The following is a 26,928-nucleotide window of genomic DNA, read 5'->3' on the forward strand; positions in this document are numbered from 1 at the left end:
TCCCTTGCAGTTTACTGAGCATGTACTACACCTTGCTGATTCCCAGACTGGGGTGCAGGGGGCAACTCCAAAGCCTTAGAGGGACTGACTTCCCTGTCTAATCCCGGGCCATGTACCTGGTCGCAGAAAACAAAGAAACAAAGATGCCCCTAAGCTTAGAGGGCCAGGGAGAGACCTCCTCTCCTGAAGCTGCAGGGCTCCATCCTGTTGCAGCCACGATGTCAGTCCCCAAGACTTCCCTGCCCTGCACAGAGGTGTCCTAGTGGGGGCTCACCCCCCAGGCCTCACCTGCTCTCGGTGCCGACGCCGCAGGTCCTCCAGCTGCTGGTCCTGCTCCTGCCTCAGGGTCTCTAATTCGCGCTCGTGGGTCCTGCGCAGGCGATCCAGCTCTCCAGTCAGGTACCCCAGGAGGTCAGCCCGCTGCTTCCTCTCCTATAAAGAGGTGGGGCCACCAGTAGGAACCTGCAGGGGCTTCTCATACCCCAAAAATCAGACTCCCTCACCCCTGCAGTCTTGGGTCAGTAAGAGCTCCCCATGGCCAACTCCTAGAGGGGAGCATCAGGATGCCTACTTTGCCCTGCAGCTCAAGCAGATGCTGCCAGGCATCAGGAAGGAGCCCCGTGTCAGCCTGCTTCACCCACTCGTGTATGGTGTCCAGCTCTCCCTCACAGGGAAAGAGGCCACTGATCAACTATCACTAGTCTTCAGCAAGGTCAGAACTGGCCTGGGAAGGGATGTAGCTCAATTTCATCATCACAGTGCTGCTGTTTCTGCAGAAGATCTGGGATATGGGTTCCAGTTACTAGAACGGGAGCCTAAAAGTCCCCCATAGGGATCCATCTGTGGGTTAAAGTCACCACCCCCACACCCATGCATTACTCACCCCTAAGGTAAGCAAGCCAAGCCAAACCAGGTTAAGTGAACTTTCCCACCCGAAGATCAAAGAGGAAGGAGGGCAGACAATATATAATACTGTTTGATTCTTCCCAGTCTACTTATTGATGTCCTGAAATTTCATTAACCTTGGTGCCTGCTGTTGCAGTGACTAAAACTGAAGGATTTGGAGTCACTGGAATCCTTGCTCCTCTACTTATTAGCTGAGTTTAATCTTGGGAAAGTGACTTGAACTCTTCATATCTCAGTATCCTTATCTTTTAAAATGGAGGACATACCTCCCAAGGCTGTTGTGAGGACTAAAGTGGGTTAAGATACATCAAGAGTTACAGCAGGGCCTGGTATGTAGTACAGCTCAAGACCTGTTAGCTACTATACCATTTAATTTAAAAAGGAACATCTATCTAACAGGAAGTACCTCCCATTAGGGAAGGTTTCTAATACTTCATTAAAAACCAAATGACTTCACTGTTGGAAGGTGCCAAGGAGGAAGGCCTTCCACAATGCCTGACCATAGTTTGTCCCCTCTCATGCCCTGAAGCCAGCTAGGAAGGACCCCTAGCTGTATGTGTGTGACAGAGTATGTGTGCACAGGCGCGCGCATGCAACAGGCGGTGTGGTCGAGGTACCTCAGCTTCATACCGCTCTCTGGCCTCTGCCATCACTTGCCGATGCTCCTCCTTCATCTTGTCCATCTTCCTTTCATGGTCCCTTTCTATCTCCTGGCGCTTTTCTCGCAGGAGGCTGCTGAGCTGCAGGGGACAAAACAGGGAGGCAGCACACAGAGTTGAGGGTGGACAGCACCCAGGGCCCTACACATGCCTCCCAACATCCTCTACCCACACACAAGGCACCAAGGCATACAAACAGCCACACCCCAACACCATCTCCCCACAGGTGTACAAGGGTCCTGGGGATGGAGGAGGACCTGGCCTTAAGGAAACGTAGTCACAGAAATAGAACTAGAAGCGCCATCCCCGCTGAGCAATTCACAGCAAAATGGAAGACATTAGGGTCCAGATGATGGAACAGACCATAGGGAGTCGGGGAGCAGTAGTACCTCTTGCTCATACTCCACCACCTGGTGAGCCTTCTGGTGAGCTCTCTGCTCTGCCCACCCAAGACTCTCCCGCAGCTGGGCTTCTTCTTTCTGATGAGCTTCCTCTATCTTCTTCTGGAGGCCAGAGACCACCTGAGGAGTCGCCCCCACACACAGCGAAGTGTGACCCTCAAGGAGGCAGTTAGAGCTACCATGTAGGGTCTCACTCCCAGGGCCCAAGCATGCATCTCAAGGGCCTAGAGGTGGAGGGAGGCTTGTTCCCCAGTGGCCAGAGATGGGGTTGAGCTTTGCTGCTGCCCAATATGAAGCAGGGTCCTAGGCTGTCCAGGCTCTGCCCTCATGGGCCAGTCTGGGCCAGCCACACTCACCTCCCGGTGCTTGGCCTCCAGTGAGGAACAAAGTTGCTCCAGCTCAGCACTGTGCGACTTCTCCAGCCCTGCCATCGCCTAAGGAGCAGCAAAGAGCCATGAGGGAAGCACGGCAAGGACCCTGGCCAGGACCATGGGACGGGTGCAGCCAGGAAGACCACCCTACTCCCACAAGATGAGGAGCCAAGGAGAATAACATTCCTCTGAATTAACTCATCCCCAAAGTCTGCAAGTAGCAAATGGACAGGAACCTAGAGGTGAGAGTAGAGGGGCACTACAGTAGGCTTCAGCTCAGGCTCCTGTCCTGCCTCTGGGCCAGGCCACAGATACACAGATGCTGTAAATAAGATCCAAACCAGGGAGGGCTGGAGGATTGGTACACTCTCTTTGAGCATCTGCTTTACAATGACAGCCCCCCAGTCTTTGCTTCAGTTTTCTGTGTCTAACAGCTAAAGTTCACTCCTTACAAAAGAAAATTTCTAAGTGGACTGGCCATTCATGAGTGTCTAATCTGGCAACAGACCATGGAGCTAGAGAGAAAGGAAGTGGGGACAAAGGTACCAGCCTCCCATTCTAAGACAGGAGAAAAACTCAGGGAGGAGAGGCCATTTGTAGCTGCCCCTCAGGAACAGGAACAGGGTGCCCTGGTCTCAAGACCTCTGGTCTGGCTGAAGTTCTTTCAGTTGTGAAACCATCCCAAACCTATAGGACATTTCCCTTCATGCCTCTGATGACTCCCTGCTACTAATAAGACCCAGCTGCAGCTGCTGGGCCAAGATGACCCTGGAGGGGCCTCTGAATACCTACTGAATCCTCCACTCAGCTGAGGAGATCAGGGCTGCATCTGCCCTGAGCCCAGTCAGGTCCACCAAGAGTAAAGAGCCAATTACTATGTCCCAAACCTGTCTGTGCAGGCCACCTGCCTGCCTGGCTCCCCACCCTCCCGACCCAGAGCATGCCCTTTCTTTTCCTCTGCACTCAATCCCTCTCCAGGCAGCAAAGACATGTAGGGGGGAGATCCTCGCTGCACTTGCTCACTTCTCTCCTCTCCGCTTCCAGCTGCTCCTTCAGCTGCTGCAGAGCCACCTCCTTCTCAGCCTTAAGGGTGGCCTCAGCTCTCTTCTCTGAAGCCTCCAGCTCTTCCTTGAGTTGGTCCAATGTCCACTTGCTTTTCTGTTCCAAACTGGCCATCTCAGCTTTCTGTAGGGACTCTAATTCTTCTCTCCGCCTTTTCAGGGAAGCCTCTTGCTCAGCTCTGGGAAAAGAGTATGGGATGGGGGTGGGCCTACATGTTCCAGGTCACTGCCACAGGGCAGGGCAACTCCCAGCGTGCTCTCACCTGATTTGTTCCTCATCTGCTTCTGTGCTGGATTGGACCCAGGCTCTGAGCTGGGACAGCCTCTGGCCTTCCTCCTCTCTCATCCGAGCCTCTTCCTCCTCAGTGGCCTTCTGCAGCTGCTCCTTCAAGGAACTGAGAAGAAAGGAAAGGCAGGTTCAGGGGAGGGACCACACAAGTCTTTTCTGGTCCTTTCACAACCCCTGCTTCTTAACCTCCAAGGGCCTCTCAGGCTGTCTGTGAAACAATGTCAATCTTAAACACAAAGTCTCCTCTGGGAGGCTGCCTCCCTGAAATGCCCATTACCACAGGAAGTGGACTGCAGGCTCCCTCTGATTCACCTCAGCAGGGCATTCACTCAAGGAAGGTTACAGCCACATAGCCTGACTCTGGATCCACATTCTGCCACTCCCCACCCTACAGACACTGTTCTTGGCACATCAGATATGTCACCATCCCTAAGCCACACTGTACTCTTCCTTGTCTCTTGATTTTGCTCATGCTGGTTCCTCTGCCTAGAATTCTGTTGTTTTCTGTCAAGCCCAAATTCACTGCTCAACACCAGTCAGCTCTCTGGGAAATCTTCCCAATTCCCTCCAAGTTTACTGATTTGCCTTTTCCATACACATTAAATGGTGAACCTTTCTTATCCCATGCTACTCTGCATCATGTATCATATTGCATCCTAAGTAATCTTTGTTTTCCTTGTAGTCTGGGACTTTCTTCAGAATAAGAATCTTCTCTTAAAATCTGTTGTTATCTTGGGCTGGGGTTGTAGCTCATTGATAGAGCACTTGCCTAGCATGTGTGAAGCATCACATAAAAATTAATGAAGGTATTGTGTCCATCTACAATAATAACATATCTCAAACACTGAACATAGTAACTGACATAAAGTAGGTTTTCAATAAATGTGTGTTGGACTTGGACAGTCTCATCCAGCCCCAACTATAAGCAATATTTGATTAGCCATGAAAGATGTCTCATCTACATACCAATGACAGTCACCACTGCAGACATAAGCTGCTTACACAAATTGCATCCTTTTTGTGTACCCCCTCATACGGTCCCACACAAGGGGATGTGTGCTATACACTCAGGGAATTCAAGGCTATAACCAATGTGATGTGGAACACAATTCTTTGAAAAGCAAACTCCAAAGTCAAAAAATATTTAAGATTGTTTCCTACCATCAACACCACCACTCTCTTCCATTATGAGAGGAAATTTGAGTTAAGTAAAAATCCTCCTTGCTAGATTCCCCAAAAACCCTTTCTTTTTTTTTTTTTTTCCCCTATGGCTCAAATTTACACAGAACTACACAGAATGTTAGAGCTGGCAGTAACATTAGAGGTTAAATCCTATCTCTTTATTTTACAGCTGAGGAAACTAAGGTCAGCCTGTCTGTCTTCCTGACTGCCTTATCATTCAATTGTTGGTTAAAGGACTCAGCTGTGGCTTCTAGAAATTTCTATCCAGAAACTTCCAGAAGTTTTCCAGCAAAGTGGAGGATGCCCCACCCCCACAGAAAGGTTCTGGTGTAAACATAAACAGCTTTCTAAGGATCAACTATTTTAAAGAGAACCAGACAAAGCTCTACCCATAAAGAAATCACTTAATCAAATCACTTACTCAAGAATGTCCAAATTAGTATTAATTTCCAACTGAAAATAAAAGCAAGTGCTGCCATTTATGGAGTAACTGCTGTTCCAGGCCCTGATCAAATATTTCTGGCATGCTAGTGTTCACCAAAAGCTGAAAGTGCTCTAGGGTCTTGACCTTCTGGGATCGAAGGGCAGGGGATGGAAAGCACAGCCAAGCCCATGGTAGCCAGTAAAAGGGGAGCAGCCTTGTGGGCTGGCAGGGAGACACCCAAGGATCTTCTCTAAGGTGTTCCATCTTAAGGTAAGCTAAGTCATGCCCTGGTTGGGTGGCCCCGGCCCCAATTTTCAGTGGCCTTGGAAAAAGAGGATGCTATGAGTTGGTCTGTTCTTTGGGATGCTCCCCAGAAAGGGCCCCAAGAAGGGTGGTAAAAGGGCAAGCCCCGGGTCAGCAGATCCTATGTTGAGCTAATGAAAGAGTTTGCAATGATCTACCTGGTACTGAAATAGGGTTTTGTTTTATTTTCTCCAAAAAAATTAAGCATAAATGTTTTATAAGTTCCTTGCTATGTATGATACAAAAATAGTAATTCTCTACCATGCTTGGAGCTTCTGTCTAAAAGGACAAGATTTAGCCTTTAGATATCTTAACATTACTTTGTAGCACTTTCCCACCCTCAGACTGACAGGCTGCTCATTACCTTCTTGATATTCATTTGTCCTTTTTTCCTTACTAACAGAATCCTGATTTTTTCTAATACATAAATAGACTGACTCCCTTGTAACTAGGGGTAACCAATGAGATAGCAGCAAAAGTTACTAGGTGACTAGTAAAAGTTACTAGTTTCTAGGAACAGCCTTGGTGGGACTGTGGGCCTCCCAGTAGTGTCAGGAATGGGAGGCAGGTGTTCCTCCCTTCAGGGGAGAAGTGGGACCTGAGGGTTTTCTCCTTCTGCAGGTGAAGCTGGACAATCTCCTCCTCCTCCTCTTGCCACAGCTTCTCCCGAAGCTGCTGCATCTTCTTTTGCTGCAATTCCAGCAGTAACCTCTGATCTTCTTTGAGTTCTTGGGCCACTGCCTCTTCCATGGCCTTTAGTGCAGCCTCAGAAAGCTCTTTTGGGAGAGCCAGAGGCTCTGCATTTCTCCTGTAAGAGGAAAACAGGGTATCACTACAGGGTGTGTATCTACCCACCTTTTGGCATCAGATCCATAGGTAACAGAACATCACATATACAACCGTGCTGGAGAACCCAAGATCTGGAGTCATATACCCACGTAGCCACACAAGGGACTGTTCTGTAGGACAAGCCCCACTGTGGTCGAATAAAGTCCAAAGGTCTAGGGAAAAAGGCAGCCCACAGTCAGTATACCTGGAAGATTGTGGCCTGAGGTCAAAACGTGAAGTTGTGCCTCAAGAGCTGACAACATCAGGGAGACAGTGAAGCTCTGTCCCTAGTGGATTCTCTCCCAGAAGGTCTTTAGGCCCTGTTCCTTGTCTCCACCAGGGCTCTGCCTACTACCTGAGTCTCATGCCAGAAATTTGGAAACAGTCCCTAGAGACCGTTGTCTACTTCCCAAACTGAACAGAGATCAATGTAAATGAGCCCATGGGAAAAGTAGCAGCCCTGAAACCTACGACAGACAGTCCATTGAGGTCCAGGAATAGAAAACTTTCCTCCATCACCACCAAGGGAATCAGGCAGCAAACATTTCTCTGAGCCAAAATGGAGCAAGAGTGTAAGAGAGATACCATTTTCCATATTTCCCTATAGTAACATGTTTTCATCTGCTTGGAATTAAGTTCTGTATTTTGAAATGAGTGAAAAAAATTCAGAGCTAACCCAGATGCATTGGTGGGTGGCACGTATGGTGAGGAATAACGGTATTGGTTTACAATATGTCTATAGAGTTAGTGAGGAGGGTTGTTTTGCTTTATTTTCCAGTTCTTCAAGGAAATAGCCAAAATGAAACTGTGAGAACATTCTAAGCAGGGAAAGCACAAGCAGAATAAAGTATGTCTCCCCCAGAGTGACTTTCTTTCTTTTTTTTTTTTTTTTTTTTAGTTGTAGATGGACACAATATCTTTATTTATTTGTTTATTTGTTTATTTATTTTTATGTGGTGCTAAGGATCGAACCCAGTGTCTCACACGTTTGAGGCAAGTGCTCTACCACTGACTGAGCTATAGCCCCAGTCCTTGGAGTGATTTTCTTAAGGGCCAGTTCACTTTTGTACTCCCAGGTCTCCACATCTGACAATAGAACCTGGTTGTAGCACACAGCCACCACTCTTCTTGTTTGGTGCTCAGGCTGACATAATGGCTCAGTCAACCTCAGCAGGAACACATGAATAAGACCAAATCAAAGAGGAATGGGCAAGAATCAAATGGGGGAGTCAGTTCACCCAGCTGAGGACTCCACACCCACTCTCCCCCAAGAAAGCTTAGCAGCAAAGCAAATGGAAGGCAAGGGTGGGAACAGCTCAGACAGTAAAAAAAAAAAAAAATAGAACTTAGGAACCCCACTACAGCCCAAGAATAGAGAGAGAGGGGAACAAAACAGGCTACAGACATCCTGAAAAACCATGAAACCCATTTCTCCACCCTTTCCTAAAATCAGAACTTGGACCAGGAACAGTCTTGATCCAAGCCTTCAAATCTTTTTGTCCTCCCAATTCCTTTTTTCTCCTTTCTTCCAAATTCTAACTCCTTCTCAGTCCCCGACACAGCCCAACTGATGCAGATGTAAGCGTCATGGCTGCCACCTCCTCTGAGGATGCTGCCCTCCAAAAGAGCCTCCCCCCGCAGCTCTCCGCCTCATCAACCCTCCAACTCATTTCCAACCTTGGCTGAAAACATCTTTTTTCCCTGAGATGGTACCTTTTAATGTCTGTCTCCCCTGTGGGCTACGTAGATATGTGCAGCCCAAGGGACAGATGATGTGGGAAGATGGGGCATCAGACCATGTGGCAGCACGTGTCCAGGCTACACACACCAGTGAGCCCACTTGCACACCTGCCACACAGGCAAATGGGGCTGTTTTTCAGTGGGTTTCTTCTCCCTCCCTCATTTTAAAGTCCTGGTATTCTAAACACCTTGCTTAGGTCCAAGGCAAAGAACAATGCCCGAAAGATCTAGAAGACAATTGGGAAGTTGAAGATGCCAAAGAAGAGGCAGGTCTGATTTCTAGGCCAACCCCTCAGGTATGAGCCACATGAGACCCAGTTTCCAACAGAAAGAGGCCAATGAAAGGCTCGGTGGGAGCTAATCATTTCATGCTGGCCACCAGCTAGCTAGGAGATAGGTGACAGAAAGCAAGGCAGGAAGGCAGGGAGGGAGAAGAGGATGGAGGGAGGGAGAACTGACATCCCAGGATCGTTCTGAAATGATTGTAAAACCACTAAAGCTCAGACTGAAAGCAAGGAGATCTAGTTTCCTGTCACATTTAGACCAGTGGCTTTTTTTGTTTGTTTATTGGCTTTTTGAGATGAGATCTTGCTATGTTGTCCAGGCTGGGCTTGAACTCACAATCTTGCTTCAGCTTCCTGAGTAGCTAGGATTATACCCGGTGGTTTTGATTCACTTACTATCTCTGCAAATCTTTGTGAAATGTGCTAACATGACAAAAAGGAGGATATCCGCTTCCCAGACCCAGTCCCTTAGCCACAAGCCTGTCCTGTCCACCCTTGCTAGCCTGTCCTGTTCCTAACCCTTCTGATTCGGATGTCAGGCACAGGGCTACTCCTAATACCTGGAAAACCAATCGATTCCTAACACATCTGTGAAGATTAATAACAAGGAAGTTGTGGGGTCTGAAGAGACTCAGGAAAGGAACAGAGGCCTTTCCTGTGAGATGGTGTGACCTGAGCCTGCAGGGTCAAGGACAGTATCTAGAGACCCCAGCAGGGGCAGTGTCACTGGGATGGAGAAGAAACACAAGTTAGGGCATCAACTAGACAAGGTGTCCAGGGAGGAGCTTCCCTCCAAAGGTCCTGGGAAGATGCCTCTCTGACCTCTGCCTGGATCTTCCTCATTCTGAACCACACTTGGCTTCTGTCCTTCATAGAAAGCACCCTGATCTGCCTGTCCACAGCCACCAAGGAGACAGGAAAGCCATGTGATTCCTCAGGTCACAGCTTTCATTGTAGGACCTGTCACCAACTGAAAAATGTGACTACCCCTACTCTACACAACCTCTACAACATTATAGGAATGACATGAGATTATGAGCTCAGGTGCCTTGCCAGCTCTCAGTGACACTCCTGTGAGTCATCAGGATAGGAACCTGGCTCTGCTCAATAGTCAGACCTGAGTCCTTTGTACCTCTCAATCACAGAGGAGAAATAACATAAATTCTAGTGCCTTTCTATACATAAGAGGTACAGGGGCTGCAAACCAAAAGTCAGAAGTCTAGGATCTAGCTCTAACCCTGCGACTGACTAGTGATGGGACCTTAGATAAATTCCTTCACCTCTCTGAGCTTTCATTTCCTTAACTGAATAAGAGATGAGAGGGACAGGTGAGGATGGGAGAGAAAAGCAAGTGGCTTCTAAATTTTTTAACTACTTGGTATAAAAACAGGTGAATTGCAAAAGCATGATGACCTTTACACTCAGGCACACAAAATATTTTCTATATTCTGTATAATTCCATTTATATGAAGGTGGAAAATGGGAAAACTGAATCTATAGGATGGAAGCCACAACTGTAGCTTTTGAGGGTAGATTTGAGGGTGGAAACTTTCTCCGGGGATGGAAATATTCTATGACAATCTGAGTGGCTATTATGTGTTGCACACACATGAAAACAATCACTGACCTGTACAATTCAGATTTGTGTACTTCGTTATACATAAATATCATAATAAGATGTTTTTAAAAGAAAAACAGTCCTTGGGAGAGGAAGAAATATAATCTACCAGTTTCTGCTAATGAGCCAAAGGTATACCCTTGCCCATCCCCATACCCTGGGTCCTGGCCAGGAGCCCCCAGGACCTGAGCTAACCCCAGGCAAGAATCAGTGATAGTGATGGCTGCCTGGGGCTCTCAAGGCTGCACACAGCACCAAGGACACTTCCAATATCCTCCTATATTCACTTCATGGGCTGAAGCCAGAGCATCTCCTCCCATCACCCAAGAGAGGGAATGGGCATTCGAGCAATCCATACACAGCAGAGGACAGGGACAGACACAAAAAACTGGCCCTTACACTTCTAGAGAGACTGTCGAGGTGGGGCTGACCACCACCTTTTCCTCAGAGTCCTCAGTCTTTTCTTGCCCAGGGCATGGCTCCTCAGCCTCGGAATGCTGCTCCTTGCCCCTCTCATGGACCACAGGTGGGCTCGGGGGCTGTTCCCTTGATAGGAAGAAGGAAGTAACTGTGTTAAACCAGGAGGAAGGCAAGAGGTTCAATCTTCACCCCTTTTAGGTGCATAGGGACAAGAGGGACAAGCCCAGTAGTTTCCCTACCTTGGGTCTCTCCAACCTCCCTTTCCCCTCTGGGTCTCTTGCTGAAGCATTTGCATTGAAGGCCAGATACTCCCGTTTCACATGGGAAACAGGATAGTTAAATACCCAAGGAGAAGCTCTGCACACAGCAAGTAGTCAATGGATGTTGCTGATTAAACATGGCTGCTGCTCAGGTCCCCTGGTGGCTCATTCCAAACAAATGAAATCTAAGACCAGTATATTTTTCTGGGGAATGGGGGAATGCTTCTTCCCAGTTCGCCAGGAGGACAGAGGCACTAGCACTAACAAATATACACCAGGCTCAGGACCAGGCTGAGACCTGCATCCCCTCTCCCTGGGCCTAGCACACAATAGAGCTCCAGTTGGGTGGCTAGAGTTAGGCTGACTCCTGGCAGGGGCAGGGGTGCTGTTGGGGAGGGGACTAGGAGACAGGGCTACCCTGGCAAGAATGGAGCAGACAGGGCAACAGCAGAGTCTCTGCCTCAGTCCTTGGCAGGGAGGCAAGTAAACAGAAGCGGCACCTCCTTATTCTAGAGTTCTTAAGCTCTCCTAATCAGCCTGGACACTCCAATGTGTTACAGAAAAGAACTAGGAAGTAGCAGATTCCCCATTCCCCAGGTGCTGCTGCTGCTGCTGCAAACCCACCCCAGGCTCACCCTGCCCCATCTCTCTCAGCCCCAGCACACACACAAAGGGATCACCACCACCCAGGGGTGCTTCTTTCTCATCCTTACCTCAGGACAGACACCAGTGGTGTGTGGCTGGCTCCAGAGTCCTCTCTAGGCTCCTCCACTTCCTCCCACTCAGGTTGTCCCTTGGGAATCTGTGGAGGCCCTTCAGTGGCCTGGTTGTAAAGGGGACTCTGGAGCTGCTCCCCATGCAGAAGTGGAGGAGATAACCTGGTGAGGCCAGCCAGACCAGCAGTCAGGCCCCTCCACTTGGAGAGCAGGAAGAGAATTTGGGAGTGCAGTGGGGGTCCCTTGTGCTAGATCCTAGCCCCCGCCCCCATATTCACAGAGAGCTACAGGGCCAAGCAGCTGGATGTGCAGCAAGGAGAAACCCTCTCCTGAGCTATACTTCCACCTAAACTACATAGGGCTTCCCAGTGCCCTGGGCTGCATTGTTTGGTCCAGGTGTGACAGCTGGACACCCTCACATATGTGTCATTCCCAGAGTTTACCATCACTGGGCCCAGGAAGAACGGAGTGGAAAATGGGGAGAAAAAGAGACACCAGGCTCTGAATCTATAGGTTCCAGTGGTCAGATTACAGAAAATGAATGAAACTGTGGCACTATGTAAGAATGCTGAGAGCTTGCCAAGGTCCCAGAAGAGGATGACCACACCCCATCCCCTTCAGAGTAGCAGCCTAAGAGGCTGAGAGCCCCAGTAAGATACACACTAGGTGTATCCACACACACAGAGCCAGCTGCAGATATGGCAGGGCTCTGGTGTGGCAGGGCTCTGGCTCAGAGATGTGAGCTGTAGTACTAACCTTGTAACATGACTCCCCCAGACCTCCAACAGGCTGCTTCAACCCTAGCCCAAGACCAGGCACACATCATAATCAGCCCAATCCAGTGTGGAGCACAGAACCTGGCTCCACCACAGTGCTCTGTGCAGAGTAGCACTTCACAGATCTACATGAGACCGCATCACAGGTTCATTCACACACACACCTTGCCTGGCCATCTAGCCAGTGCACATCTGCCTTCAGGCAGGGCACACCGGCTAGGATTCTGCCAAAGTCAACACCATCCTGAAGTCATGCCATGCCTCAGGTCCCTGAGAGCAGCCCCCCATATACTATACCTCTCGGAGCCTTTGGATTGTTTGCTCTGCTGTTCATCTTGGCTGCACTGGCTGGTATCTGAGTCGTCTCTTCCTAACCTCTGGGCCTGTAGTAAAGAAGCAGTGGAAAGTGTGTTATTAGTGGGGTATGCATTGCAGGGGTCTCCCCCTCCTGCTAACTCCCACACATAGCAGAAAGCACTGAGAGGTGGCTCTCTGGAGGACTGGAAGCAGAAGGCCTGTCTACTGTCCAGTAAAGCTTCCTGGGCTTTGGCTAAGTCCTAGACTTACAGCTGGAAGAGGAAGCAGACAAACCCAGTGTGGCAGAGTCAGAAGCCAAGGGTAGAAAAAGACCACACAAGAAAGAAAACCCTGCCTCCTATGGCTGGAAGCCTACACCACCAACAGAGGTATCCACAAACAGCCCACAACCACCAAAGCCCAAGGTAGCAGCACCAGTGACACAAGGATGCTGAAATTAAGTGGGCAAAATTAAGGGCAGCAGGCAAGCTCATCAGAAAGGAAGACTCCTGGAGAACAGGGATCTCGGTAGAATAAGAGCAGATTTACCCCAGACCAAAAGGGCATCATCATCATACTAGAAGAAAGGAGGCATTAACATTCCTTCCACAGTTTCCTTCCAGCTTGCCCAAGGACATGGGTCAGGAGATAAAGATGCCCCTTTCCCAGTCAGGGATTATATCATCCATTCAGAAATAAGCCCTAAAATTTATTTTAAAGTTTGGGTGTCTGGACAAATTTAGCAAGCTAGTTAGAGTCAGACAGACAGACAGACAGACAGACACTATGCCTGACAATTTAAAATATTTCCCACAGGTGGACAGTGGTGTAGTCAGCCTGGGTCTATCCTTTGTTCTAGCCCTTCCTCGTTTCCTGCCTGGGGAGCCCACTTCTTCCATTGTAAAATGGGATAGTAAACCACAGCTCCCAGGGCTTCTGGTGAGAATTAAATGAGATCATGCACATAATGCCCAACTCCTGGCCCAAAGAAGGCATGCCATAAATGCTAGCTCCTCTTCCCACACACCTCTCCCCCAGCCAAAGGCAAAAAAAAGAAAAGAAAAGGCTTTGCCAGTGCCAGTCCCCATTCTGGGATTTACAGTCCTTCTGTCACCCCAACAGGAGCCCCGTCTGTTCTGGGACACAGGGGTCAACAGGAGAGGTGGGGCAGGAGACAGCTCACTCCGTCTTCCCCAGTGGGGTCCCTAGCCCTGTGCCCAGTACCCCCAACACCTCTCTACTGGCAGCCTGAGCCCCAGCAGCTGTGGCTGACTCTACCACCTGGATAAGCGAGAAAGAAAAGAACTTGAACTACAACCCAGCTCCCCCAAATTACATTAAAAATAGCAATGCAGCCTGTGAATACCTCTCAGTGCCTGGAGCAGAAGGGCTCCCTGCCAGGGCTGCCACTCCTCATTGCATCAGCCTGGGCAGAGCCTGCAGACAACGACAGGAGCAGGCAGCCTCCCCACCCCACCTCTTCTCCTTCCAGTGTTCAAAATACATGTGTTCCCCTGCAAACCATACCACGCTCATGGAAAACTTCCCTCTCTCACTTTTTCAAGAAAACAACAATCACAAAAGCCAACCCCATTTAACACACTAAAATATACAGGACAAGTAACAGAGTGAGATGATCATAATAAAATTTGGAGGGTTGAACCCTGCCTCAGAAAGGACTCTGGGGCTATAAGTCTAGTGTCAGAAGGAAAAAGGCAGGCAGACTGCAGGACTAGCTGTCAAGCGAGTCTTTGCAGCCAGCCCCTGCTTGTTCCATCTTCTACATTTCTGCAAGAAACTGAACTAGTTAAACTGCCAGAGAAATAGGGATACCTCGGGGGAAAACCCAGGCGAGGGATCTTTTGAGTAGAGTTTTACTTGCTCCCTAAACATTTTTGCCACAGAGAAAGAAGCGAAGGAACCCAATGAGGTAACCAGCCATGCCAACTTTCTTCAGAAAGGGGACTGCTTGAGATACCGTGTCCCCATCCTTAACTCAGCTCCAAGGTTTTGTTTTCTGTCTGCCCCACAAAGGGGCTGCTGCTCCTTTCTTCAGCTCCACCTCCTTCTTTGACCCCTCCATGTCCTGAAGATGGGGGAGAACTAGAGACTGAGCCCTACTAAAGGCTCTAGTTGGTCAGCCAAGCTGAGTGCCCATCATTGCCCACACCCTACCAGGCTGGTCATGAGGTATAAATTCGGACTTCCTCTGCCAGGGCTGGCTGCACTCCACTGAGTGTCCCCTGAGAACCAAATTCAAGCCAAATCTGACTGCTGCTTTATATCAGTAGCATGACCCCAAAATGGCTGCCATCTTCATTAGGTCTTAGGTAGGACTCACAAAAAATTAACTTTTTTAAAGCTCTCAAAGAATTCTGATATTGGCCAGGTTTTGAAGCCAGAACCATAGAACCTAGCACACCCTACTGACTTGGTAGCTCTCCTGCTCACCTACTGCCAAAAAGGCCCCACAATTCCCCTGCTCCAAACCCTTCCTGACTAATCCCACCTGCCTCTATTTGTGCCTTCACATCCCTCTAGAACTATAAATGGGGTAACAAAGTCTAGCAGGGAGGTGGCTAGGCAGTAGCCCAGGAAGGCATTAGTCAGAATACGAAGGGCTCAAATGCAATCAGCCTAAAAACTAATCGGTCTCCAACATATTTCACTAAGGGCTCCCAGGCCAGATTCCTATTAAACATCTTGTTTGTTTCACCCAACAAATCTCCATCTCACTCAAACCAAATGCTCCCTGAAACTTGCAGAGACCATCTGCCAGAATCCCTCTTCTAGACAACCCACCAAGGAGGAAAATAAATAAATAAATAAAACTGATCTTGACTTAAGCTGCTTAAGGACAGATCTGGGTTTCACTCATCTTTGTACCCTACTTGGGTTAGGTGTTATGGCCCAGTACAGAGAATACCTCTGGCAGGGAAGACATAAACAACCACAAAACAAGAGGCTCTAAAGAGAGCAAAAAGGAAATAATCCATCCCAATTGGAGAAGGTGGCCTCAGAGATGGGCCTCCAAGACCAAGAAAGAGCTTGCTGGGGCAAAAGCAGAAACAGAAGGGCCAGCAGAGCCACAGTGGAGGTGGAGGGTATGCTTCAGGAAGGACAAGTGGCAGACCCAGCTGGTGGGCGGTGCGTGGGCTAGAGGTATGGATGGGCCAGGATAGGAAATGCTTTGAAATCCACAATCTCCACAGGGCTTTGCACATGAGCAGGTGGTCAACCCTCAGTTACTGAATGAACAGATAAATGAGTAATACATGAGGGAAGCGGGTATGCTTTAATTCCTAGCAACTACAGGGCAAGAATGGTCATAAGTCCCATCAAAGGCACAGTTGGGGCCATGCCTTAAGGAAAGGGAAAGAGCCTCCTGAGACATGTGCTAGGATGGGAAGGAGACAGCTCTTGAGTTATTTCAAAAAGTGATCACCAGAGAGAACTAGACCAACCCACAGAGACTTACCTCCCAACAGGCTCCATCCAGAACTGGGGAAATTACATCAATACCCAGCAGGCGCTCTGAGATCCGGCTGCGAAAACCAAAGTCCTACAGACAGTGGAGGTGATCATGTCAACTCTGCCTCTGCCAGTCAGCACTCATTGGGGCCCCTCCTCTACCCCAATTCTAACTTAATGCCAACCTTTAAGAAAAGGCTGCTATGTGCCAGGCACTGTGCTAAAATTTTGACATCTAATTTAATCTTTAAAATAAAAATGTGACTAGACAGAAAGATATATGATAAAGCACATATGGTAAAATGTTCACTGCAGATGTATGTGGGTATTCACTGTAAATTCTTTAATTCTTCCATATATATTTTTTTTAAATTTGTTTGGGAGATTGAACCCAGTGGCATTTAACCACTGAGCCACATCCCCAGCCCTTTTTAAAATATTTTATTTAATGACAGGGTCTTTCTGAGTTGCTTAGGGCCTTGCCAAGTTGCGGAGACTATGAACTCGCAATCCTCCTGCCTCAGCCTCCCGAGCCACTGGGATTACAGGCATGTGCCACCATGCCCAGCTTAAATTTTTTCCTAAAATTGTGGACAAAAAAACAAACCCTATGAGACCAAAACTCTGTCCTCATTTCACAGATGCAAAGGCAGGTTGGGAAGCATACTTAATTTGCCCAAGGTCACATGATTGATAAGCAAGAAGGCTGGGGTCAGATGATCCTGGGGACTAACTCCAAAACCCAAGGTCTTTCCATGATACATGCTCCAAAGCATGTCTGTCACTTGCCAGCTGTCTCTCCCTTCCAGTGTTCAACGAGGGCACCACAATGCCAGAAACCTGTGACTAGCTTATAAATGAGGCTTGATAAACTCCTTCCAATTCATGTCTTCCCCCTTCCCAAACAGGCACCCCTCTAGACAATGGGGATTAATTAGTGGTGCCTTCTCCATAGGCTTCTCTTTGGGACAGACAGCAGGTACCTACACCAGGGCCAGCTCCTCACTGCCCTTTGGCTGCCACAGGGCCTTACCCAAACCCCTGAGCCTATGATCCCTGCTGGGCTAAGTGAAGGACTGCTACCCAACAGCATGCTAATGGGGACAGTTCTGTCATCAGCCCTGATAAATGGCGGGATGCCCAGACATGGTCTGGTCCTGCTGTCTATGCTTCCTCCCTCCACTGCCATAAAGAAAAATGCTGATGGGCACATGTTGCCAACACAGTGCCTGCTTTGGAAGGGACAGACCCCTTGGTTCATGAGTTTGGTGACATGGCTATTCTTCATGGACAGTTTTTGCCAACAACAATGACTTTTTGTTTCACTTCCTGGTTTGTGGGGTTCGTCTTTTTTGGTGATATTTTCCTTTCAGTTTGAATTCTATGTCACATAATGCAGCTGCCATCTGCCTCTTAAGCCCACAGCTAAGCGCAGGGCTAAAGTACACAGCCTCCTAATTCCTCTGCACCACCCCCCCGCCCCATATCATCACTGTCCATCCCTGACTCTTTCCCACTAATCCCCTCCCTTTGATCTGCCTCCTCCAAACAGATGGAAGTGGTGTGTAGAGGTAGTATGTGGCCAAAAAGCACCCCCACTGCTCCCATTAGATTCAACCTGGCACACAGAACAGAGACACAGCGGGCTGAGTGGACGGTCTAGGACAAAGGAACCATGGATTCTGGCATTCCAGGACAAAGCCCTAACTTCAAAAATGAAACCACAGGAGCCCTCCTGGCCAGAGCCTAGGACTGGTCTTTGCCACAGCTCCGTGAGCCCAGAAACACAATACACCAGTCTAACCTTCTGGATTCCTATAACATGCCTATTAGAGCCTGGAGGCAACTCACACAATCTTGTAGGCAAGTCACACACAGTAAGAATAATAATAGCTAACACTTATTTAATGTTATGTAAACATGATTTACATTCTCTACCTTACTTTCTTCTCACAGGAAACCTATATCGTAGGTAGTAATAGTCTTAGTTACAGATTGAGAAACGGGAGCTAACAAGACCCAAATCTGAGTCCCAACTTCCCCCACATATTAGCATGCAGTGCTGGGCAAATTACTTACCCCTGTGGACATGAAAATCCATACTCTTACCCACCACACTACTACCCCTCATCACAAACTCACCAGGCCAAAGAAGGACTTGGGGTCAGAAGTCACGGAATCAGAGAGGTTTGGTTCTTTCACATGCTCACTAATCTTCGACTCCTGAGGAGACAGACCCATAGAAAAACCCCCCAGAGAAGAGCACTGAGAGTCAGGATCACTATCCAGGGAATTCTGGTCAGGCCATAGTGCCAACAATGGACTCAGCCCAAACTAACATCCACCTCTTCTTGAAACCTAAGGGACCCTGCCATTCTCTCCAGACACACACATCAGCCTCCTTGCAATCCAGATGGGCATGGACAAGCATGCCCTGCACTGGATCAAGGATTCACATGTAGAAACAGAGTCAAGTGTAGTGGAAACAGAAAGTTGGCAGTACAGAAATTTGATGCTATCCTATAAAACAGGATTGGAGTATCTTTTCAAGGAAGTAGACAAAAGCTCTTTAAATGGATTCCTTTATCAACTACCAGGAGGAAGGATTGGAAAACCTAAAACGCCAAAGGCTTGCCCCACTTGAACCTACTTTTAGCCACTGGCCTAGTTTGCAAAACCAATCACTTCTATGTTTTGGATTGGTTCAGAAAGAGCCAATGAGAAAGGTCTTCTTATAATCCAATATATATATGCTGGGGCAGAACACTTCCACCGATGGAACCTTTGCCTTCCCTACATACACACACACACACACACACACACACACTCCCCACCCCACAAAGGAACTCTGATTTCAGCAAACCAAGACTAGAAGAGGGAGGTAGGGAAGGGAAAGAGTAAACAGGAGAAAAGAAGAACATGAATATACCAAGAGGGTGCCGATGGAAAAGCACATTTCTGCTCTGGATTTCCAATGCCACCAAGTTTGCAGTTTCATTCAGGATTTTACTGCCTGCTGGGTCTGGGCATATTTGTCACAATTAAGGGTTCTGGCTGATGTTGACAGCCCAGAGCAGGGCCTGCAAATGAAGCTCCTGACTCAGAAATAAAGATGTGGGGATAGGAAGCTGCACAGAGCTAGAGAGAACAGCGAGGACTGCAGTCAGCAACTGCCTACGGGACTTACTTCACTGGCATCTGATCTGTTTTCTTTTGGGACAGAAGTCTCTTTCTTTGGCTCATTTGTTGCCTCTTCCTTCCTGGAATCCTCTCCTGCATCAACTGGGTCCTCCAGTGGCTCCTTTTCAGAGGACTTGGCAGGCTGATCACCTCCATGGTCCACCCCAGGTGTCATCAGACTTGTGGAAGCCCCAGGATCACTCTTCTTATTCTCTTCTTTTTCTGGAAACCAAGGACTCGCCCCTCTTTCCTGTGGCTCTTTGCCACCAGAACTGCTCAGACTGCTATCTCCACCTTGGCTGAAGAGTTTGCCGGGAGTAGGGGGGCCAGCAGCATCTGAATCAAGAGAAACATCCTTCTTCTCCTCTGGATGACTTGTTCTTGGAGACTCCTAGAGAGCACAGACCATGTCAAAAAGAAAGACATAAGAAATATAGAAAAGGAGTTGAGAGATGTGCTACAAGATGGAGATGGTATTCCTTGACTTTCACAAGCTAGAGCTTGAGTTCTGATCCCAGTGGCCATCTAACACCTAAACAACTTTGGGGTTTTTTTTGGGGGGGGGAGGGCGGGGGGACAGAGTTGGTACTGGGGATTGAACTCAGGGGCACTCGACCACTGAGCCACATCCCCAGCCCTATTTTGTATTTTATCTAGAGACAGGGTTTCACTGAGTTGCTTAGGAGGGCCTTGCTAAGTTGCTGAAGCTGGCTTTGAACTTGTGATCCTCCTGCCTCTACCTCTCAAGCTGCTGGGATTACAGGCATGCACCACTATGCCTGGCCTAAACAACTTTTTAAAACATAGATTCCTGGCACCATACCCAGTCTACTGAATCAGAATTTCTATGGTGATTTGGACACACTCAACTGGGCCCCGTCTACTGATGAGCCTGGAAATAACTTATGTGGACTATACAAGTCTATCATCATCTATCATGTTCTCACTCCACCCCCGTTAGCCAAATCTTAAGACTGAAGACTTAGAAGCCAAGATTCATTTAAGATAATAATGGACAATCATGTGAGAAAAAGGGAACAAAGTCCAGAATTTCTATCCTTCATTTTTCACAGGCAACAGGGGAAAAAAAAAAAAAAATATATATATATATATATATATATATATATATATATATATAAACAAAAAGAAGGGGCCTGTCCTCTCCAAAGCCTCCCCTATAAAAGCTGATCATCGGCAACCTGCAGACAGCATCCTCCATCCAGGGTTGTCAAATTTGGTCCCCAGAGGAGCAGATGCCAAAATGGGATTAGATGTGCAAGAGATTTATTAGGGGAAATGTTTATGAAAGATAAAGGAGAAGGGGAGGGCTTTCAGAACATGATGCAGACAGGGAAGGAAGCACAGCATGGTTATGAGAAAGTCAGCCAGCCCAGAGGAGAGTTCCCATGCAGGCTGCCATTGAGAAGTCCCACATTAGACAGAAAGGTCCCTGCACTCAGACTCATGTTACAATCCATCAGCTTGGGGAAGTACAGGTTAGCATGAATCAGGGTGGGTGGAAGAGGCTGCATCTGGAAGCTGGCAATCTATTAAGCTCCCCTTGGCAGAGTCTCTGGAAAGGAGAACAGCACACCTCAACAGCAGCCATACCCTGTTTTCTCACCACAAACCTCACTTTAAAGACTAGTGAAAACCTATGGCTGCTACAACTTAAATTCTTTAGGTTTGACCAAAATAGAAACAACAACAACAAAAAAAACCCTACCTTGGAAATACAGCCAATGACCTTCCTGGGCTCATGCTGAGAAGCTTTCCTCCCAGAATACATCTGGGCTAACACTTGGGCTGCCTGGCTAAACAACTCCTGAGCAGGGAGTTTTAAGACTTCCTTATCCTGAAGATTCAAACAAAAAGCATGACAACCAGTGCTTGGATCTGGATGTTTTCCAGTAATAAATCTGTCTCGCTCCATCCCGGTTAGCCAAATCTTACGACTGCAGACTTAGAAGACAAGATTCATTTAAGACAATAATAAACAATCATGTGAAATAAAAGGAGCAAAGTCCACAGTTTCTATTTGGGACCTGGAATGTCCCTGCAAAGGCCCATTGGTGGAGGCTTGGTGCCCAGGGTAAACGATTGGAATGCGGTAGAACCTTTAGGAGGTGGGGCATAGTGGGAAGTCTGTAGGCTTTGGGGAGTATACCCTGATCCCTTCCTCTCTTTGTTGTCTGGCTCTTGATATAAGCAGTTTTGCTTCAACATGCTCTCTCACCATGATGTGCTGCCTCACCACAGGCCCAAAACAATAGACCCAACTGATCATGGACTGAACCCTCCAAAACTGTGAGCCAAAAAAACTTTTCTTTTATAAATTAATTATTTCTGGTATTTTGTTACAGTGCTAGAAAGCTAATTCACTCAAGTAGATAGTCAAAAGGTACAAGTTTTATTGATGGTCTCGTAAAATATCTGATAAGCTCAAAAATATGACCATTGCATCAGGTTTGGCAGCCTACTGACTAGCTAAGCATGCTCTCCAAGGATGATGAATGAAAGCAGAAAAATAGAGCAGTTCACAGTTCAACTTTCAAGAAAGATTGCCTAGGCTCAAATTATGGCTCCAAGCTTGCAGATGTGGTTCTTCTTAGGCAAACTGTGCTTCAGTTTCCTCTAAAACACAAGGATGCAGTATACAAGTACCTTTCTCCTAGGGTTGCCAGAAAGATTAAATTAGTTAGCACTTATGAAGTGCATTAAAGAACTTAGAACCGTGCCTGCCATATTGTCAGTATCTCCTATATGTTAACTAATTTTATATGAAGAGACCCACATGATCATTCACTGAGCACCCTCTATGTGCCAAACACTGTCTTGAGAAACCAAATATGACTAAGACATAGACCTGCCTGCCCTCAAGGAGCTGAGTTCACACTGAGAAAAGCAAAATATCTAAGGTGGACCTAGTTACGAGCCTATACTTCCCAAAGCAAAGAAAAGCTGGACACAAGGGTGACACTGTCACAAGCCTCAAGCCTGTCCCCAGAAGAAAAGCAGAGGGTGAAGTTGAGAAGGCAGGCACCACCCAGAACCGCCCCTCCCAGCTCCCCAATTTACAAGGAATAAACCTGCCATGGTTTCTGAGCTGAGCAGCGTCAGGCTGAGGCCAGGCCTTATCTACATATCAGCAACAGCCAGCACTCAGAGGAGCTCCATAACTGGCCTGTGGGGCTCCACAGACTCTAAGGAGAAAGTGCCTTAGGATGGACAAGGAGTATCTAGTCAGCCACTTGCTCAGTAAGTGGGGCCAATCCACCCTAGTCAGGCTCAGTCCAGAATTAAGGAAGGTTCTCCTGCTGGAAGTTGGGAGTGAAACCTAGCCCCAAGAGGATTGCCTAGCAATAGACCTTGGATTAGGAGTTAGAGGAGGTGTCAGATACCAGAAGCAGCCTCTGACCTCCAAGATGGAGTTCACACCTCCTTCCTTGGCCCACAGCCCTTCCCACCTGCTTCTCTTGGTTCATCTCCAGCCACACAGCTATCCTGACTATGGATACACATCTTACTATGTCTCTATTTTGCTGGGCATTTTTTTTCTCCTGAGGATCAGACCTAGGGCCTTACATTCCCAGCCCTGCCCTGCAGATTTTTAACACAACCATTCTCTCTCTTTCTCTCCCTCTCTCCCTCCCTACCACTCACTCTCTCTGTCTTCTCCTCCACCCTCTCTTTCTTACCCCTCCCAGTGTGACAAATTTACACTGATTCTCACAGTCATCAACTCTTCCAGGAAGCCTTCCTTGTTCCCTAAGGGAAACTGACATGAGTTTTCTCTATCTTCTGCCACAATAGCTATCATAATTGCTGATTTCCTTCTGTTTCCTTCACCAGATTAGCTCCCTGTTTTCCTCAGTACCTAGCTTCTGGTATACGATGAATGCTGAGGAAAGGCTATTGATTAAAATTTTTTGTTTTTATGAATGAATATGTAGTACAGATGAAGGAGTTAGGCTTCTCTTCTGACTCTGCCAAATAGAGATGTTACATTTATTTGTCAAGGTCATATAGGGATTAGACTATATTTGTTATAATGCTTATAAAAAGCAAAATCACTTAACAAATGTTAACTATTAATAAACTGTCCAAATGATGAAAAAATAAGTAACCTTTCAACTGGTAGTTGGGGACATAGCTCAGTAACAGAGCACTTGCCAGGCACACACAAGGCCTTGAGTTCAATTGTCAGCACCAAATCAATCAATCAATCAATCAGGGGATATCAGATACAGATATCAGGTACAGGTAGAGATTCCCATCCTTATCTTTATTCCTGAGAGAATACAGCCAGACTATATAAGAATATTTTACCCAGTCTAGCCACCTCTCAAGCTTAAGTTGTTCAAAAGAAGATGTTCAGCTTGGGGTACTGCTCAGTGGTACAGTATGTACTTAGCAAGCAAGAGGCCCTGGGTTTAATCCTGAGCACCACCATCCCTGAAAAAAAAAGAAGATTTTTTCACTTGATGGGGCTGATCTTAGTCTGCCTATCTAAAGATTAAATTTTAAAATATTAAAATAAATGATCTTGGGGCTGGGGATGTGGCTCAAGTGGTAGCGCGCTCGCCTGGCATGCGCGCAGCCCGGGTTCGATCCTCAGCACCACATACAAACAAAAGATGTTGTGTTTGCCGAGAACTGAAAAATAAATATTTAAAAATAAATAAATAAATGATCTTGTATTCTCTGCACCCATGTGGACTAACTACAAGACAGAGGTGCACCTTGAGGTTGGGGAAAGCGACACATTAAACATTAGTTGCAGATTATCTAAAAATGGATGAACGAGAGTTGAGTATCACATCTGACTCCATGTTTCCTTTCACCAAATTCCTACTCCTTGGCATGACACCAGGGCCAAAGCCTGAACCCTCCAACTCTAGGCACCTGGGCAATTTCCTCCCCTGGGCTCTGAGAGTACACAACTTTGCCCTGAGTCACTCTGTGCTCATACTCCTTTGTCTCCTCCTGCCACAGCACCAGTTCCTTGAGTATCTTAAAGCACATTTCAAGATCTTGACATCTGCATGAAGAATGGGGTGTAGAGGAGGGGGGTGCTATAAGAACCATTCCATGAATATTTAACACCCCCCTCAAAGCCATGAGATCTCCAATGGTGCAGTCCCCTTCTTCCTGCCCAGAGCACAAATTCAGGGGCTCCTGTGATCCACACAGCACAAGATCATAAGGCGGGGGGGGGGGTGCTCCACACCACATGCATGCATTGGCCCAGTTCTGGGGAGACCCCTGCCAAGCCAACCATCAGTCCAGTTTATTTTCCAGGTCTCATGCCCGCTCAATTGAATTCTTTGCAAAGCACCCTGATATAGTTAGCACTTTCCAATCACACTGACATCATCCTGTCATTTCTAAGCCCAGGCTCCCTCCCGCTCCTTTGATCCGCTGATGGGCTTTTCATCAGCACCACATGGCCACATGGCCACATACTGCCTGCTCACCCACCCTTCTGCCTCCCTGCTCTTGCTCATACCCGTTCTCAGTGCCGGTTCCACAAACCTTTCCCTTTTGAGACTGTAATAGACTAGAAATAGGCTTAAGTTGGAAAGCAGAAGAACAGGGAGAAGGAGACAGAGAGAAAGCTGTATTCTTGCCATCCTACTGCCCTCTCATGGAATCATGAGCAAAGTGACTGCTCAGTGAGATAGGGAACTAAGACAGAAAGGAAAGTTCCATCCAGGGCTGCCTGAGATGCCCAGGAGTAGGGAAAGGTGGACAGCTCCAAAGAGCCAAGAACTGTAACTGAGACAAGAGTTATTTTCAAAGGACAAAGGGCAAGGCCCAGGAAAAAACAGCTCTGCCTGTCCCAAAACCCCAATTATCCTCATGGCTAATTTTCCCAACAGAAAAAGCCCTAATTCCTGCCTGAGGTTAGAACATAGGAATCCCACACACCATGTGGCAAAAAGGCCTGAATCTGTTGCCATGTTAGAGGCAAGGATGGGAGGAATGTGGAACACTGCCCACTCCACACATTTCCCCTATTATACTGCAGTGTCTATTTATATTAAAGAGGTTATTAAAAATGTTTAAAATTCCCCATTCCCCCCAAAAGGCACATATTCAACAGAAGGCAAGCTCTAAGAAATCCAGGATATGTCCAAGAAGAAAATGTCTTTTTTTGACTGACATTTGTAATCTATTATGAAGTAAAAGTTAAGTAGTCCAAGTCAAAATGAATCATGATCAGTCCACATTGAGATCTTCATTCTACTAGTTGATAGCAAGGACCAATGATCTCTTCCACTCAGAACCTGGGAAAGTCAAGGAAAGAAAAAAATATCTGTCCCAGCCCTGGACTAGTGTGGCTCATTCATTCATTCATGTATTCATTCTCTCAAATGTTGAACAAAATATACCCAAGTGCTTCCTATGTTCCAGGCAGTGGGCCAGGTGCTGAACACATAGGAATAGGATAGACTCTCCACCCTCAACTTGCTCAGTCTCTAGGAAACTATCCTTTTTCTCCAAAAGCACATTCTTCTTAAAACCCATATTGCTCTCCACAGTCATTCTCCTGCACAAAAAACTGAGCATCTCCTCGGATTCCATTAATCAGCACAGGTCTTAATGGTGAACAAGAAGAACACATAGTTGCCATGTCAAGGAAACAAGCAGATGGAAAGAACAATTTCAAAGTAGAGTGTATCAGGCTGAGGAATCAGACAAGACACTCAGAGGTACCACATTTGACAGAATGAGTTCATTAAAGTCACAATCAAAACCTATCCAATAATACAGAATCAAAAAGCTGGGCAATTTCTGAGATAAAAGACAAAACCTAATGAGGAAAAGGGTCCTGCCAACAGGTAGAATTGGGTCACCTTGAAAGGTCCACCCACATCTTGGATCTTAGACACCAAATCGGGGCCTGCACCAGCATCTGAAACCTCCATTGGCTTGAGACAGTACACTGGCTCTCAAAGTCAGGGGAAGACTTAGAAACAATAAGGGATAACAGAGAAAGAAATTTAAATCTTTGTTAGAAGGACTATAGTTTTACTGATTGGTTTTGTGATCATTCTAATAGAGTGTGGCTTGTTTGATTTTAAGGTATTTAAGATATTTAAGAGAATCACAGCCTTCAGGACAGGAGCCGCCTGTGTTTCTTCTTTGCTAGCAAAACAATAAACCTTCTTTTTTCCTTTTTCTAAAAAAAGAAAAAAAAAGATATTTAAAAGAATCTAATATACAAGACTTGTGAAAATTATAACTGATTGAGCTGAGTCTGTAGCCCATATATAAATGTTTGGGCAAGTCTAACTTGTGGACTTCATAATTCATTGGTTGTAAAAATACTTTGAGAGTATTTAAATACTAATTATTTAAAAATTAATAAATCAGACACTAGACAAAGAACACATAGTGGGGAATATTCTATTCCCAGTACAAATCTACACTGAGGTTTTTAGGTATTACAACAACATAGTGGAGTTTTGCTATTTGTTTGTTCTTTATAAAGAACATTCCCGTGGCAGCAGGGGACAGACTGCAGAGAAAAGGATTAGAATTTGGGAGGGTGCTCTTCCCATCCACACTCTGTATTTTTCAGCCCTAGAACCTTTGCTCAAGCTGTTCAGTTGCCTAGATTATTCCCTAATGTCCTCCACGTCCAAAACTCAGCTACTCTTCAAGACCCAGCTCAAATGTCATCTCATCCACCAAGGCTTTTTGATGTGCAGGAAAGTAATTTCTTCCCCTTACAG

General features: G+C 47.0%; 1 protein-coding gene across 7 annotated transcripts in view; it reads right to left on the reverse strand.

Moving 5' to 3' along the window:
- Cep164 (centrosomal protein 164) overlaps window positions 1-26,928 on the reverse strand; it is a 65,155-nt gene that overhangs the window by 8,539 nt on the left and 29,688 nt on the right. For 6 of the 7 annotated variants that reach the window (XM_046438679.2, XM_046438677.2, XM_058577103.1 and 3 more), the window contains 13 exons: window positions 19,194-19,577; window positions 18,149-18,229; window positions 16,014-16,097; window positions 12,536-12,621; window positions 11,460-11,624; window positions 10,466-10,612; window positions 6,195-6,404; window positions 3,662-3,793; window positions 3,361-3,577; window positions 2,323-2,400; window positions 1,955-2,086; window positions 1,524-1,646; window positions 289-432 (listed from right to left, as the gene is read on the reverse strand). In XM_046438679.2, the coding sequence (XP_046294635.1) occupies window positions 289-432; window positions 1,524-1,646; window positions 1,955-2,086; window positions 2,323-2,400; window positions 3,361-3,577; window positions 3,662-3,793; window positions 6,195-6,404; window positions 10,466-10,612; window positions 11,460-11,624; window positions 12,536-12,621; window positions 16,014-16,097; window positions 18,149-18,229; window positions 19,194-19,577 (1,983 nt within the window). The remainder of the gene's footprint in view (window positions 1-288; window positions 433-1,523; window positions 1,647-1,954; window positions 2,087-2,322; window positions 2,401-3,360; window positions 3,578-3,661; window positions 3,794-6,194; window positions 6,405-10,465; window positions 10,613-11,459; window positions 11,625-12,535; window positions 12,622-16,013; window positions 16,098-18,148; window positions 18,230-19,193; window positions 19,578-26,928) is intronic. The other variant, XM_058577105.1, reaches the window with a different exon arrangement.

This window comes from Marmota monax, unplaced genomic scaffold (genome assembly GCF_021218885.2).
Source record: "Marmota monax isolate L192 unplaced genomic scaffold, Marmota_monax_Labrador192_F-V1.1 WCK01_AAM20220418_F8-fsc00081, whole genome shotgun sequence".
Classification (NCBI taxonomy): Eukaryota; Metazoa; Chordata; class Mammalia; order Rodentia; family Sciuridae; genus Marmota; species Marmota monax.